The 14,040-nt window shown below is 35.8% G+C and overlaps 1 protein-coding gene across 1 annotated transcript; it reads left to right on the forward strand.

Annotated features, from left to right (window-relative positions):
- Positions 1 to 334: 334 nt before the first annotated feature.
- On the forward strand, positions 335 to 13,655 carry zdhhc7 (zinc finger DHHC-type palmitoyltransferase 7). The gene is made up of 8 exons (XM_048168131.1): positions 335 to 560; positions 1,578 to 1,654; positions 4,876 to 5,169; positions 5,257 to 5,381; positions 6,659 to 6,755; positions 7,231 to 7,312; positions 7,771 to 7,901; positions 10,211 to 13,655. The coding sequence occupies exons 3-8, from the start codon at positions 4,882 to 4,884 to the stop codon at positions 10,388 to 10,390; spliced, it is 903 nt and encodes a 300-aa protein (XP_048024088.1). The 5' UTR covers positions 335 to 560; positions 1,578 to 1,654; positions 4,876 to 4,881; the 3' UTR covers positions 10,391 to 13,655.
- The last annotated feature ends 385 nt before the right edge of the window (positions 13,656 to 14,040 follow it).

The raw sequence follows: 14,040 nt of genomic DNA on the forward strand, positions 1-14,040 counted from the left end.
ACCAATATTTATAACAAGTTGGTCTGTATCAATTGAAATGCAATACTGAAATAATAATTAACCTTTTATAATTGTTAAGCACTGGTAGACTGTGGTAGAAAATATATTTCATAATTTCATATAGGCTAGTTGAAGATGTCTCCTTGTCTTCATTTAATCCACATTACAACACATTTGGCTCTCTTGCACACTTGTTCCCATTGAGGCCCTTCTCTTAAAAATTAATCCTCGAATTGCCACTGAGACAGAAAGTGAGCAGAGGGCACCTGAGACCTCCCTGGAGGTCCTTATTAAATTAGGAGCTTCCCTGATCGCTGCAGTTCTCCGGATCCGCCGGTAGGGGTCAGAAGTGAGGCGGCGTGTGTTCGGGCCTGTCACTCATCAGACAGCAGAAGCAGCAGAAATGATCGCACTGAACCCCGGAAGTGTGTGTGACCCTCATCATTATTTCTCACCTATGAAACCCTTTAAACAGTCTGAGAAATGAAATGATCTCTTTATATGTGCCCATCGCTCACCTGAGAATCACAGCTGGTGAATAAAATCTCATTTTGGAGGCGGTAAGTAAAAGAAAAAGCTCTGTATTTCGGTAAAGAAAGTAAATCATGATGATGTTTGCATGGCTGCGATTTATCAGACGGATTTAAATGTGATTTAATAAGACTGTCAGAATAATTAAATGCATATTGCTTATATATTAGTTATAATAAAGGCAAGTTGAAGATATAAAAATCAAACCACGTATTAGATAAAGGGTGTGCCGGGAGATTAGAGATTTGTTGTTATGATGGTTGCTATAACGTTACTGGTTTATAAAATAACAACAACAAAATCACAGTATACACACTGAATTTATGTCTTTTTATTATATTCTGCTGCCCGAAACTAATATCTGAAATCAAAACACATTTCCTCATAACAGGCCAGTGACACTTTCAGTTACAGTACAGTGTGTGAATGAGAGAGAGTTTGTACGATTGTGTCTAATATTTATTAATGATTGAATGTGAATCTTTTGATATAAGTGCAGATTATTATTCATTTACAGCTGACTGAAGGAAACTGGTGGGTTTTATCAGGGTTGAAATCAACCACAGCAGTATGTTATGTCATGGTGAAACAGGTTTTTATGTCAGATGATGGGCTCAAACTTGGATCTTTTCACACACACACACACACACACACACACTCACACATATGTATATATATATATATATATATATATATATATATATATATATATATATATATAAATGTATTTATTTTTTGCTAGACTTTACTATAAATTTAGCCATAGTAAGTACAAAATATGATCAATGACATATAGTTGAACCTGTGTTTTATATTAAGAATAGGGTTCAGGTTAGGCTTTGTAAAATTGAGCTTTTGTTTAACAATGTTTTTAAATGATTATTAGCGATGATGTGAAGGAAGGCTTATTATGTGTGAATTTTGAAATATTATGGCCACACACACAGTGCTATCTGCATTGCCCCGCTTACTGACACACTTTACTTTCTTGCTGTACGTATTAATCACGTATACAATGATTTTCTGTATGTGTTTGTCTTCTACAGGCTCCAGACTGTAGATGCCTTTGAGTTCAAACCCAACAGGGTTCGAGAGGATGTCATTGTGAGGGACGCTCTGTGTGGTGAGTCATTTGTACTTGCTAAGTAAAACATCACTTGAATAAATCCCTCACCTTAAGTATTACACTTTTGTAACGTATCCCACGCTGTCAGAGAAGTAAATACATGCAGGTGAGCATCTACTGTAAAGACTGTCTGATTAGTTCATGCTTTATGGTTTCCAGTCCTTTTTCTCCTTCAGAATGAGTCCTTGTCAGTTTTTTTTTTTGGCACTGACCATACGCATCTCTCTTTTGGGCTGTTTGGCCTTTTGTTTCGTAAGCAATTTGCATCTCAAAAGTATTTATGTAAATGGGATGCTAAGTTTCAGCCCATGTTGAAGGCTGAAACTCCTACTGTGATTCTTTAACAAAAGACGTTAGTGATGTTCCAGTGATACTAGGATTGAAAATGGTTAACAGCTCCATCACTATAAGAGAGCCTCTTTTTGAAGCTTGTGCCTTTTACATACTGAAATTTTAATTATGAATATGAAGTTTCTTAGGTTTTCACTTTCACTTTATTTGTGTCTGATTCTTGTAGTTGGATTTGGGGAATTTAAAATATTTAGTGGGTTATTATATTATTTAGATACAAGCTCATGCTTGATTCAAAGTAAACTTTTGTTCAGAAGTTTGGTGTTGGTAAGTTTTTATGTGCACTAAGGCTGCATTTATTTGATCAAAAAAATAAAGTAAAAACAATAATATTGTGAAATATTATTACAATTTAAAATAACTGTTTTCTAATTTAATATATTTTAAAATGTAATTTATTCCTGTGATGCAAAGCTGAATTTTCAGCATCATTAGTCCAGTCTTCAGTGTCACATGATCCTTCAGAAATCATTCTAATATGCTGATTTGGTGCTATTCCTCATTGTTGAAAACCGTCGTGCTGCTTAAGATTTTTGTTGAAACTGTAATACTTTTTTTTTTTTTTCCTCAGGATTCTTTGATTAATAGAATCTTGCTGAATAAAAGTATTAATTTCTTTAAAAAAAATAAAAAACAAAATCTTACTGAACTTTTGAGTTAGTTCACCCAAAAATGAAAATTATCCCATAATTTACTCACCCTTGCCTCAAGCCATCTTAGGTGTATTTGACTTTCTTCTTTCAGTCGAACACAATCTGAGATATATAAAAAAAATATTCTGTCTCTTCCCAGCTTTATAATAGGAGAGAATAGTAATTGAGATTTTGAAGCCCAAAAAAGCACATCCATCCATCATAAAAGTAATCCATATGGCTCCAGGGGGTTAATAAAAGCCTTCAGAAGCAAAGAGATGCATTTTTGTAAGAAAAATATATATAATTAGAACTTTATAAACTATGAGAGAGAGTTGAGAGTTGAGTTCCGGTGAATGACGTAGGATGTAGTAGGAGTATTGTAAACTTATGTCAGATTAGACGCCTCTTCTGGTTCAAACAAATAGGGCTGGGCAACAAACTCCAAGCATTTCTCTTTAAAACTTCTCGTTTTAGACTTTTAATTCGTGACCGGTGTTTTGTTTTGCTCTATCCTCTGCGCTTCCACATTCGTCAGTACGTCATGTGTCTGGTCAAAGTTCAATGAAGCTTGTGATTATAGTCTATAAAGATATAAATAAGGATATTAACCTTACAAAAACGCATTGCTTCGCTGCAGAAGGTTTTATTAACCCCCTGAAGCCATATGGATTACTTTTATGATGGATGGATGGATGTGCTTTTTTGGGCTTCAAAATCTTTTTTACTAAACTCTCTCATTATAAAGCTTGGAAGACCTAGAATATGTTTCAGTATAACTCCGACTGTGTTTGACTGAAAATAGAAAGTCATATACAGCTAGGATGGCTTGAGGGTGAGTAAATTATGGTATAATTTTTCATTTTAGGGTGAACTAAACCTTTAAAGATAAAGTGTTTAATTTCTATGGACAGGTTTTGCGTTTTTAGAAGAGAATTTTAGTGGTGCTTGAACTCACTGCAACAATTCTATTGTGTTGCTAGGTGGTTGCTATGATATTCTAGGTGGTCGCTTGCTGACACAAGTCAATAGATCCTCTAAAGTACCTATGATATTCTGGTCTATAGATATGGCTTGAGTCCTTCCTTTAAAGGCGCTCTAAGCGATTCTGAGCGGAGTAACTTCCTGTTGACGTTCGAAGTGTTGTCAAACAAAACAGAGGTTAGCTAGACCCTCCCTCCTACTCCTCCTGGCCCTCCCCTCCGTGCTTCCTGAAACAGTCATGAACGCGCATTTAAAATGTAAGTAGCTTGCGTATTGACGCTGCTTGTCGGTTATTGGCTGGAGCATGTTTATTATGTTAAGTGGTCCAGGCTGCACCAGTTTGTTTTTATTGCAGTTTTCAGAGCTTGTGGCAACTACAGAGACTGTGTTTTTTTTACAGTGTGTTCAGGGGACAGGCAGCTAGCGCATAGTGAGGAGATGTTTGCGGTATGTGACAAAAAAAATTGGGCCTAAAAACGCGTCAAATCGCTTAGAGCGCCTTTAAGTTTATTTTAAAACTTGTTTTTTTAAATTGCCATTGAAAAAAAAAAAAAAAATCATACATTCAGACATTTAGAGAAATAATAACACACCTCTCCTCAACAAACCGCACAATTTCAGGTATTATTCGTGTCCACAGCACAAATGTGACACAGTTTAAGTTCTACGAAACCCTAACACGTGTCTGTTGGCATGTCGCTCCACAACAGCTAGAAGCTGTCTTCTCTGGACACAACAAAGCGACTGTTGCGAATCCATTTGTCCTTCCTATGAGAAGTATCACTAGTGCTTGGAGTACATCATAAAATGAACAAAGCATCAGTTTACTGTCTGGGGTTTGTCATGTCACGTCGCGCCGCATCCAGCGTAGACAACATCACTAATTGTAATGGATTCTCTTGTCTTTTGTCGCATCGTGCCACTCGTGTCCGGTGTGAACGAGCATGAGCAGTAGTAATGGTGATACTTGCCTTAGTAAATAGCAACATTAACATTTATGCATTTGGCAGACGCTTTTAACCAAAGCATTGAAGGTATATATTATATCAGGTCATGCATTCCCTTGGAATCAAACCCATTACCTTGGTGTTGCTAGTGCACTGCACATGTAGTATTGCTTTCCAATGCTGCTCTTTTATCTCTACAGTACCATTATAGATAAGCATGTGAATCAGTGTTATGTGTGGCTGGAATCGAGGTCCAGTGGGAGTCTCGCTCGTCCTGCTCACCCCTCTCTCTCTGTCTTTGCAGGAGAGAATGCAGTCTTCAGGACACCGGTTGAGGGATGTGGAGCAGCACCAGCCCCTGCTCAGCGGAGGGGAGGAGGAGGTGGCTGCCGGCCGCGTCTGGTTCATCCAGGACAGCTGCGGGATGGTGTGCGCCTTCATGACCTGGTTTCTGGTTATGTACGCAGAATTTGTGGTGAACTTTGTCATGTTGCTCCCCTCCAAAAGCTTCTGGTACTCTCTCATTAACGGCGTGGCATTTAACTTCCTGGCTGTGTTGGCGCTGACGTCGCACCTGCGAACCATGCTGACAGATCCGGTAAGAAAGGACCAACATTTTAATTGAATGTGGTAATGAACTTTTTGTGATGGATGTTATTGATGTGAAGTACATTGTGTTTATCAGGGAGCTGTTCCCAAAGGTAACGCCACTAAAGAATACATGGAGAGTCTGCAGCTGAAGCCAGGAGAGGTCATCTACAAGTGTCCAAAATGCTGCAGCATTAAACCAGAGAGAGCACACCACTGCAGGTAAGACCAATGTCTGATAAATGACTCGCAATCACGAGAGAAGCTTTTCCTTTTGCTGTCAGTATTTTTATCTGTATGCGGACAATTTTGTAGTGTTTTTTTTCCCCAGTGGAAGCCCTCTTAAAATGTCAGGCCAGACACAAAAAAAAGTTTTTGCTAGTGTGTACCTGTAAATGAATTATGCTGTGATTGGCTGATGCGTTTTGCATTTGAAATGATGTTGCTAAATACAGCGTATGCGCTGGTATGTAATCGTCGATTGTCTTTTCTTTACATGGTCAGTTTCGATGTCATAATTTATACTAGAGCTTTTTTACAATTTGATTTCGACTCACAAGCTTGTGATTCCATTCAATTTCGATTCAATTACATTCTATATCGATTCATTTTTGCTTATCAGGTACAGCACATGGCAAATTTCCTCAAGGAAAAAATATCTCTCAACTAATGCTGTAAACTATACAGGGAATCCCAGTTGGTGCATCACTATAATATTATAGATTAAAAATGAACTGATTTGTATGCTGCTTACATTAAATTTACATATAAGGAAGTTTTTATAATAATAATATTATAATAATACGTTTTCAATAACATAATTGTTTCTTCTCATTTTATATATATATATATAAAATTCATTTAATTTAAAACATTTAAATTGTTGCTGTCATAAAAACATGATAGATTTATTCAAAGTTACATTAAATATTGAAGTACAGGTTAAGTAAAAATACAATAAATATGCAATATAGTGCATATATATTGCAAAATGCTTCTCTCGAGAGTTGGACATTGAATGGCTTTTCTGAGGTAAATGTAACAAAATTACATGACATTGTTTACAAGATGTTTAATTGATGTCTTTCCGTGGTTGAAACACTGATTGAGCAATTGCATGAGACATGATGCAGATTTCGGTAAGTTGTACTGTATCTTCCAACATACCTTATGATGTTCATTCATGTTTATTTTGTGCTGTAGCTAGTAGTAAAGCGAAAGAGATTATCTGTTCACGTGCGTTCCGTGCTGCCGCTTCTTTTGAGGTGAAAAATCTAGTAGTGTATTGTGGACTGGGAGGGCTCTGTCATCAAAGTTTTTTATTATTATTATTATTATTTTTTCAATTTCAAAAGCGCAAGAAAAATTCTATTTTACATTATATATCTCTTTTGTAATCAAGACAGCTGTATTTAGAGCCAAGTATCAGTGACTGCTGAATGTTTAGCATCTTCTTTTAAAAGTGGTATGGCCTCTTCACCTGGTTTTGTTTGTTGTAGTATCTGTAAGAGATGCATCAGGAAGATGGATCACCACTGTCCTTGGGTCAACAACTGTGTGGGCGAGAACAATCAGCGATTCTTTGTCCTCTTCACTGTAAGTGTGTCTAAGACGCTGTGTCTTTTTTTTTTTTTACAGTATTTTATGGTGGAATTGCTGACAAAATCATCCAATTAAAAAGGAATGATTTTAGGCTCTAACATCTGATTGCATAAGCTGTGGGCACATAATTGTCTGAGTTCTGTATCAGTACAATTATTTGTTTATAGAGTGATCTTTGGCTGTTACTTTGCTTATGTACTTTTATTACTTGGTGTAAAGAAATGTGATCATTACTACTAATAAATGATTCAATTAGTTTTATTATTATTACTATTGTAAGGTTACATTTTACACAGTATATTGCTTTATTGCCTTTAACCAATTACTTTTGTTTCTGGTAAATTTTATAGGCATCAATATTTTGAGGTTTTCATCATAAGAATCAGCATTTTAAAGCATGGCAAAAGCATTTTATATTTGTTGAATTTTGAATAATATTTGACTTTAATGTGTTTTTCATTCTCCTCAGATGTACATAGCCTCCATTTCATTGCATGCACTGTGTCTCAGCGGTTTCCATTTCTTCACCTGTGTCAAAGTCCAGTGGAATGGTGAGTAATACAGATTTTAGATTTGCATTCTATTACTGGAGGAGAGATGATATTATGTCATATAAAGTCAAGGGAAAGACATTTATTGTGCTGTGTCATTGTCATCTCTTGCTCTCAGAAACCACTTTGTGCTAACAGTTTCTGATTTGTGTGTTAACTGCACTATTTTTGCTTACTGTATGTGGTCTATAATATTACAATTTAGAATTTATTTTTTGTAATTCTATTGTTCTATAATTTACAATACAATTATTATTGTATTGTTTTTTCATTTACTTTTTATTTGCATGTATAATAATATATTTTGTAGTTTTTATACTCTGGAATAAAATACTGTTGTTTTTTTGTAATCTGTACTACTGATCTTTTATTTCTCATACAAAGCATTTGTGAATTTGATTTCTAGCATTAGTTTTGACAGCATCATCTCATCTGTGTTGTTCTTCTCTGTTCTGTAGAGTGTAGTGATTTCTCCCCACCTGTGGCAGTCTTGCTGCTGATTTTCCTGTGTCTGGAAGCGCTGCTGTTTCTCACCTTCACTGCTGTCATGTTCGGCACTCAGATTCACTCCATCTGTAATGATGAGACGGTAAGTTGACTTACACAAACCTCCAGAAGTTCTCTCACCCAGTTACTACCATTACTTCTGATGGAACTGAACTTTTACAGCCATATTTGGTCTATTATTTATTGCAATTGATAAATAAATAAAACAAATAAACCTGCTTATTACGCTGCTATTTACCAAATAAATGAATGCATAATTATATATGTATATAAGGGGTGTGACAAGACAGTTAGCTCATGAGACACAAGAGTGAGTTCACGAGACAAGATATTTACACAGTATTTTTAAGAAATCATCAATGATATACATGACTAGAAGAACAGTGTGCAGGTGCATTGGAAATGTTTTAACTAATCATCTTGTAGTTAATGTCATTTCAGTTCTACAGACCCGATTCCAAAAAAGTTGGGACACTGTACAAATTGTAAATAAAAACAGAATGCAATGATGTGGAAGTTTCAAATTTCAATATTTTATTCAGAATATTTCTATTTCAATTGAGTCTCTTCAGACCTTGGAACTGTACATGAGCTTCTACAACTTTTGACCTCTTAACTCCTTTCCACAAAATGATCATAGAAATAAAACAGTATGAATAAAAATGAATAACAGTTTTCTCTTAGTATTATTAAGTGAAAACCATATTCAAAGTACTCTCTCAATATTCAAAGTGCAAATAGACCAAATTTTTCTTCAAGCATGATACAGAGTTAAGAGATGGTTACAATTACACTGCCCATCTTAAAATAGCTTTCATATTGGGAGATATTTGCATGTATTAGGGAGCAACTTTCAAAATGCGGGGTATTGAAATCACATTTGAATGCACGCTTGCGCTTTAATTTCACTTGCAGTTTCATGGTGTTATGTGACTCATTAGTGTTACAAGGTCTCAGGTGTGAATGGGGAGCAGGTGTGTTAAATTTGCTGTTATCGCTCTCACTCTCTCATACTGGTCACTGGAAGTTCAACATGGCACCTCATGGCAAAGAACTCTCTGAGGATCTGAAAAAAATAATTGTTGCTCTACATAAAGATGGCGTAGGCTATAAGAAGAGTGCCAAGACCCTGAAACTGAGCTGCAGCACGGTGGCCAAGACCATACAGCGGTTTAACAGGACCGGTTCCACTCAGAACAGGACTCGCCATGGTCGTCCAAAGAAGTTGAGTGCACGTGCTCAGCGTCATATCCAGAGGTTGTGTTTGGGAAATAGATGTATGAGTGCTGCCAGCATTGCTGCAGAGATTGAAGGGGTTGGGGGTCAGCCTGTCAGTGCTCAGACCATACTCCGCACACTGCATCAGATCGGTCTGCATGGCTGTCGTCCCTGAAGGAAGCCTCTTCTAAAAATGATGCACAAGAAAGTCCACAAACCGTTTGCTCAAGACAAGCAGACTAAGGAAATGGATTACTGGAACCATGTTCTGTGGTCTGATGAGACCAAGATACTTATTTGGTTTAGATGTGTCAAGGCAAGTGTGTCTTGCCTACAGTCAAGCATGGTGGTGGGAGTGTCATGGTCTGGGGCTGCATGAGTGCTGCCGGCACTGGGGAGCTACAGTTCATTGAGGGAACCATGAATGAGCAGAGCATGATCCCCTCCCTTTGGAGACTCGGCCGCAAGGCAGTATTCCAACATGATAATGACCCCAAACACACCTCCAAGACAACCACTGCCTTGCTAAAGAAGCTGAGGGTAAAGGTGATGGACTGGCCAAGCATGTCTCCAGACCTAAACCCTATTGAGCATTTGTGTGGGGCATCCTCAAACGGAAGGTGGAGGAGCGCAAGGTCTCTAACATCCACCAGCTCCATGATGTTATCATGGAGGAGTGGAAGAGGACTCCAATGGCAACCTGTGAAGCTCTGGTGAACTTCATGCCCAAGAGGGTTAAGGCAGTGCTGGAAAATAATGGTGGCCACACAAAATATTGACACTTTGGGCCCAATTTGGACATTTTCACTTAGGGGTGTACTCACTTTTGTGGCCAGTGGTTTACACATTAATGGCTGTGTGTTGAGTTATTTTGAGGAGACAGCAAATGTACACTGTTATACAAGCTGTACACTCACTACTTTACATTGTAGCAAAGTGTCATTTCTTCAGTGTTGTCACATGAAAAGATATAAAATATTTACAAAAATGTGAAGGGTGTACTCACTTCTGTGAGATACTGTGCGTATTTGTTTTTATGTATATAAATATGTACGTATATATAATGCAGAATTATTTCTCAGAAATACAATTCAAATTCACTGTATCTGAGTTTTGTAATAATGTGCTGATAGTATTAGCCTTAACTTTACATTTTTCGTTTGATGCTCACAGGAAATCGAGCGGTTGAAGAACGAAAAGCCCACATGGGAGCGGCGGGTGCGATGGGAGGGGATGAAGGCTGTTTTCGGTGGCCCACCCTCTCTGCTTTGGTTCAACCCTTTTGCTGGACTCCGGCTTCAGCGCCTGCTGATGGTTCGTGCCCGGAAGGGCGGGGCCGAGTTCTCAGTTTGAGTGAAGAATGCTGTCTGTAAAGGCATGTCCATCTGCCTTCATGCCTATTACCCCACTCACATAGGACATAGGAGTCCTTCCTTAATGCTGATGCAGGTTTGGAGATACTACAGTGAAAACCTGTGAAATAACTGATGTCGCCCTTGGAACAATGAGGCTACGTCTCGATACAGCCTGTCTGTGTCCACACATTATTACCTCGTTAGGCGGATCATACTTGTTATGCTCATATTTTCTTCATGAACATTCACACTCATGGGTTTTTGATTTGCTTTTTAAGTGGTCTATTTTTGTTATTTGGAAATTTATGGAACAGTTAAAGGATGTCAGTATCCGTTATCCAGCCTGATGAAACTACATCTTGTGATTTAAGTAGAGCTACTGTGTGATAAAAATAATGGCTAACATGCAATGGTTATTTAAAGAAATAGATCATAAACCAAATGAAATCCGCAAAAGATTTTTTGGGGGAATTTCACAAAAACTGTCAGGAAATGTCAGTGTTCATATATCACCTCAAAGTCAAAAGGGGAAAAAAAGAAGATAAAGAGGCCCATTACAATTTTTTGCATTAAAAGAAAAAATCTCATTTGCATTATTGTAATGTGAAAAATAGATGATCTATTATTTAAAAATGTAAAGTATTTATATATAGTATTTGTTGTACTGAATTTAATTTATGCTGATTTTAATGTCATTAATTCAATAATGACAATGAGATTTTTTTCATACTACATAAATAAGAATTGCTTAATTATAAAGAAAATGTCAAATTGCACAAAAATCTTAATGGCAGATAAAATAGGCTTTATTTTCTTTATGTAAAGTATCATTTATAGACTTTTTTTTCCTTTTGATGTTAGTGTGAAATATGAGCAGGACATTTCCTGAGATTTACTCTCTTAGGTGTTAAGTGCTTGCGGCTGGTTTAGTCACCTTATCTTTAGCGCGTAACCTAAATGAAGAAGTCATTTTAAAATCGTCTCGTCTTCATGTATTGTATAGATAATAATAGCCTCATTCCGTAGTCTTGAAATTAATGCCAATCCCACAAAGAACTTGAATGGATGATGTGACTATATATAATTCTTACATTGACCTTAGGTAGCTCTGTGAGATAAATAAAGACAAATCACATTATGGCATACATAATTAAAGGATGCCCTCCGTGCACACGAGGCCCACAGTGCTGAGCCAGGAACTCTAATTAACGTGTAGATCACAAATTTAACACACGGCAGTGACATTGGCGGGTACCATCCATGTAGTGGGACTTTGCGAACTCTTCGTAAGTCAAACGAATATGCTGCACAATTCACAGAGGCTGACTATCACTTTGTTTTATACTGTTTCTTGTTGCTTCGTGGTTCATTGTCCTCACTTTTATGCTTTTTACCTTTAGCTTAGAGAATCGTTTCATGGTGACCACTAAGTTTTCCTTATGGAAAATATTTTCATCATACAAAGCTGGAACTCGTTTGGCACGGTCGACACGATGTGTGTGTGTTGCTTCGATTTCAAGGGAATCTCACAAAACCTGTCAAGACCATCTTCGTGTCATTTTTATTCTTAAATGAAAAGATAAAAACAAGGAATTACATTTTGCATAAAGACTCAAATCTATTTTAGGCTATTATATTCTCAATATAATGCAAAAAACATAAAGTTAAACATATAGTTTTCAAATAATGAGAATAATGTCACAATGCCAAAAGTCTATATTTATGATAATAAGGATTTAATTTTCTTCATGTAATATGTAATTTTCTATTTTTTTCTGTTGATTTTGAAGTAAAATATGTCCTGGATATGCTCTCGACTGGCTTTGTGAGATTTGCCCTACTGTATTATTAGAACATTTATTGCTTTTATTTAAAAAATATATTCAAAATATATAAAAAATAATGGCAGTACATGAGAATTATATCACAGCACTAAAAGGTGAGTTTAGATGGGTCTAGATAGAGTTTAAGAGACTTGAAAACTACTCCATATTTACCAAGCAGAAGAGATACATATACGTGTTAACAGTCTTGGATATTATGTTTACAATACTGGCTGTTTTCAAGCATTCATACGAATATATGATGATGCTTTGGTTCTGGTATCACAGCCATCCAACAAGTCCAGTGTAGAAGATGAGGCTAAATGCATTTTTTTTTTTTATCACAAATGACTGGAGATAAAGGGATATGGAAATTTGAGCCAGTCTGACAATTGATTCTTTCATATCTATGATGCCAGATAAATGATTTATAGATCAAATAATACAACAAAACTAGTTCTAAATGTTACTGTTGCCATTAAAGTGTAATTCCAGCATTTTATTTGTTAGAAAAAGTAATGAGTTTGTGTGCCAATTTTGTTATGCATCATTTATGTAACGAATATGACAATGAAATCTTCTTTTACACATTCCCTTCGCATTATTATGAAGATAACTGGCTTTTCATACAAACCATCAGACGGTTCATGCAGTGGAATTTAGATTGGACTGAATGGTGTAATTTATTTTTTATTTTAAAGAAATGTTTCTACACAAAGTCTACCAGTCATTAATTTTCTGTAAAGGGAATATGTACTATATGCAAGCCCTGAAGATCATGTTTTGAAATTGATATGAGAGGACTTGCCTTTTATCAGCACATCACTAAGAATGTATCTCATGCTTTTTATACCTTGTTTTAATTGGGTAGAAGAGGGAGTTATTTTCTTTGCGTTAGAATAATTAGAGTTTTGCATTCTGTACTATTATTACTACTACTGCAACAGTATTTGCCTGACCTCAACTCTATTTTTAAAACATGCTTAGACTTCTAGATATTACTTGACTGTAAAAGCTGAGGGATGTTTGCTCTTAAATGACCTTCATTAACCTCAAATAGCATTAGGGATTACACTATTGCATATGTTATCAGACCTTTTGAAATTTCTTGGTTGTTGAACCAAGTTACCATTAACAAAAGCTAGAAACTTTGTCTCCAACTTTCACCTTTTCTCCACGTTAGATCTTTATAGTGCTGCAGATTTCACTGAAACGGGTCATTATAGCCCAAAATGTCTCAAAGCTTCAAGCTCATTTTAACAGTGTCTGAACTTGGAATGTTGGAAACAGGGTTTACGGTCACAAAGCAAAGATTATGAAATTATGTCTGTAATAAATGGTGTAAACAAATATTGTTCTGATACTTTCAAGTGTCATAAAGTTATGTTCTTTCTTATGTAAAGTTCTTTTACATAATAAAGTCATTAGATTTAAAAACTATTAAAGCCTAATGTGCAAATCTCAATTATTTTTAGAATTGTTTTTGCTCATTGAGGCTGCGTTTATTTAATCAAAAATACAGTAATATTGTGAAATATAACAATTTAAATAACCCTTTTCTATTTTAATATATATATATGTGTGTGTATATATATATATATATATATATATATATATATATAAAATATGTGTGTGTGTGTATGTATATATATATATATATATACACACACACATATATATATAATGTGTGTGCGTGTGTGTATATATATATATATGTGTGTGTATATATATATATATATATGTATGTATATGTGTATGTATATATATATATATATATATATATATATATATATATATATATTATATATATATGTATATGTGTGTA

The sequence above is a fragment of the Megalobrama amblycephala genome, linkage group LG19, assembly GCF_018812025.1.
Source record: "Megalobrama amblycephala isolate DHTTF-2021 linkage group LG19, ASM1881202v1, whole genome shotgun sequence".
Classification (NCBI taxonomy): Eukaryota; Metazoa; Chordata; class Actinopteri; order Cypriniformes; family Xenocyprididae; genus Megalobrama; species Megalobrama amblycephala.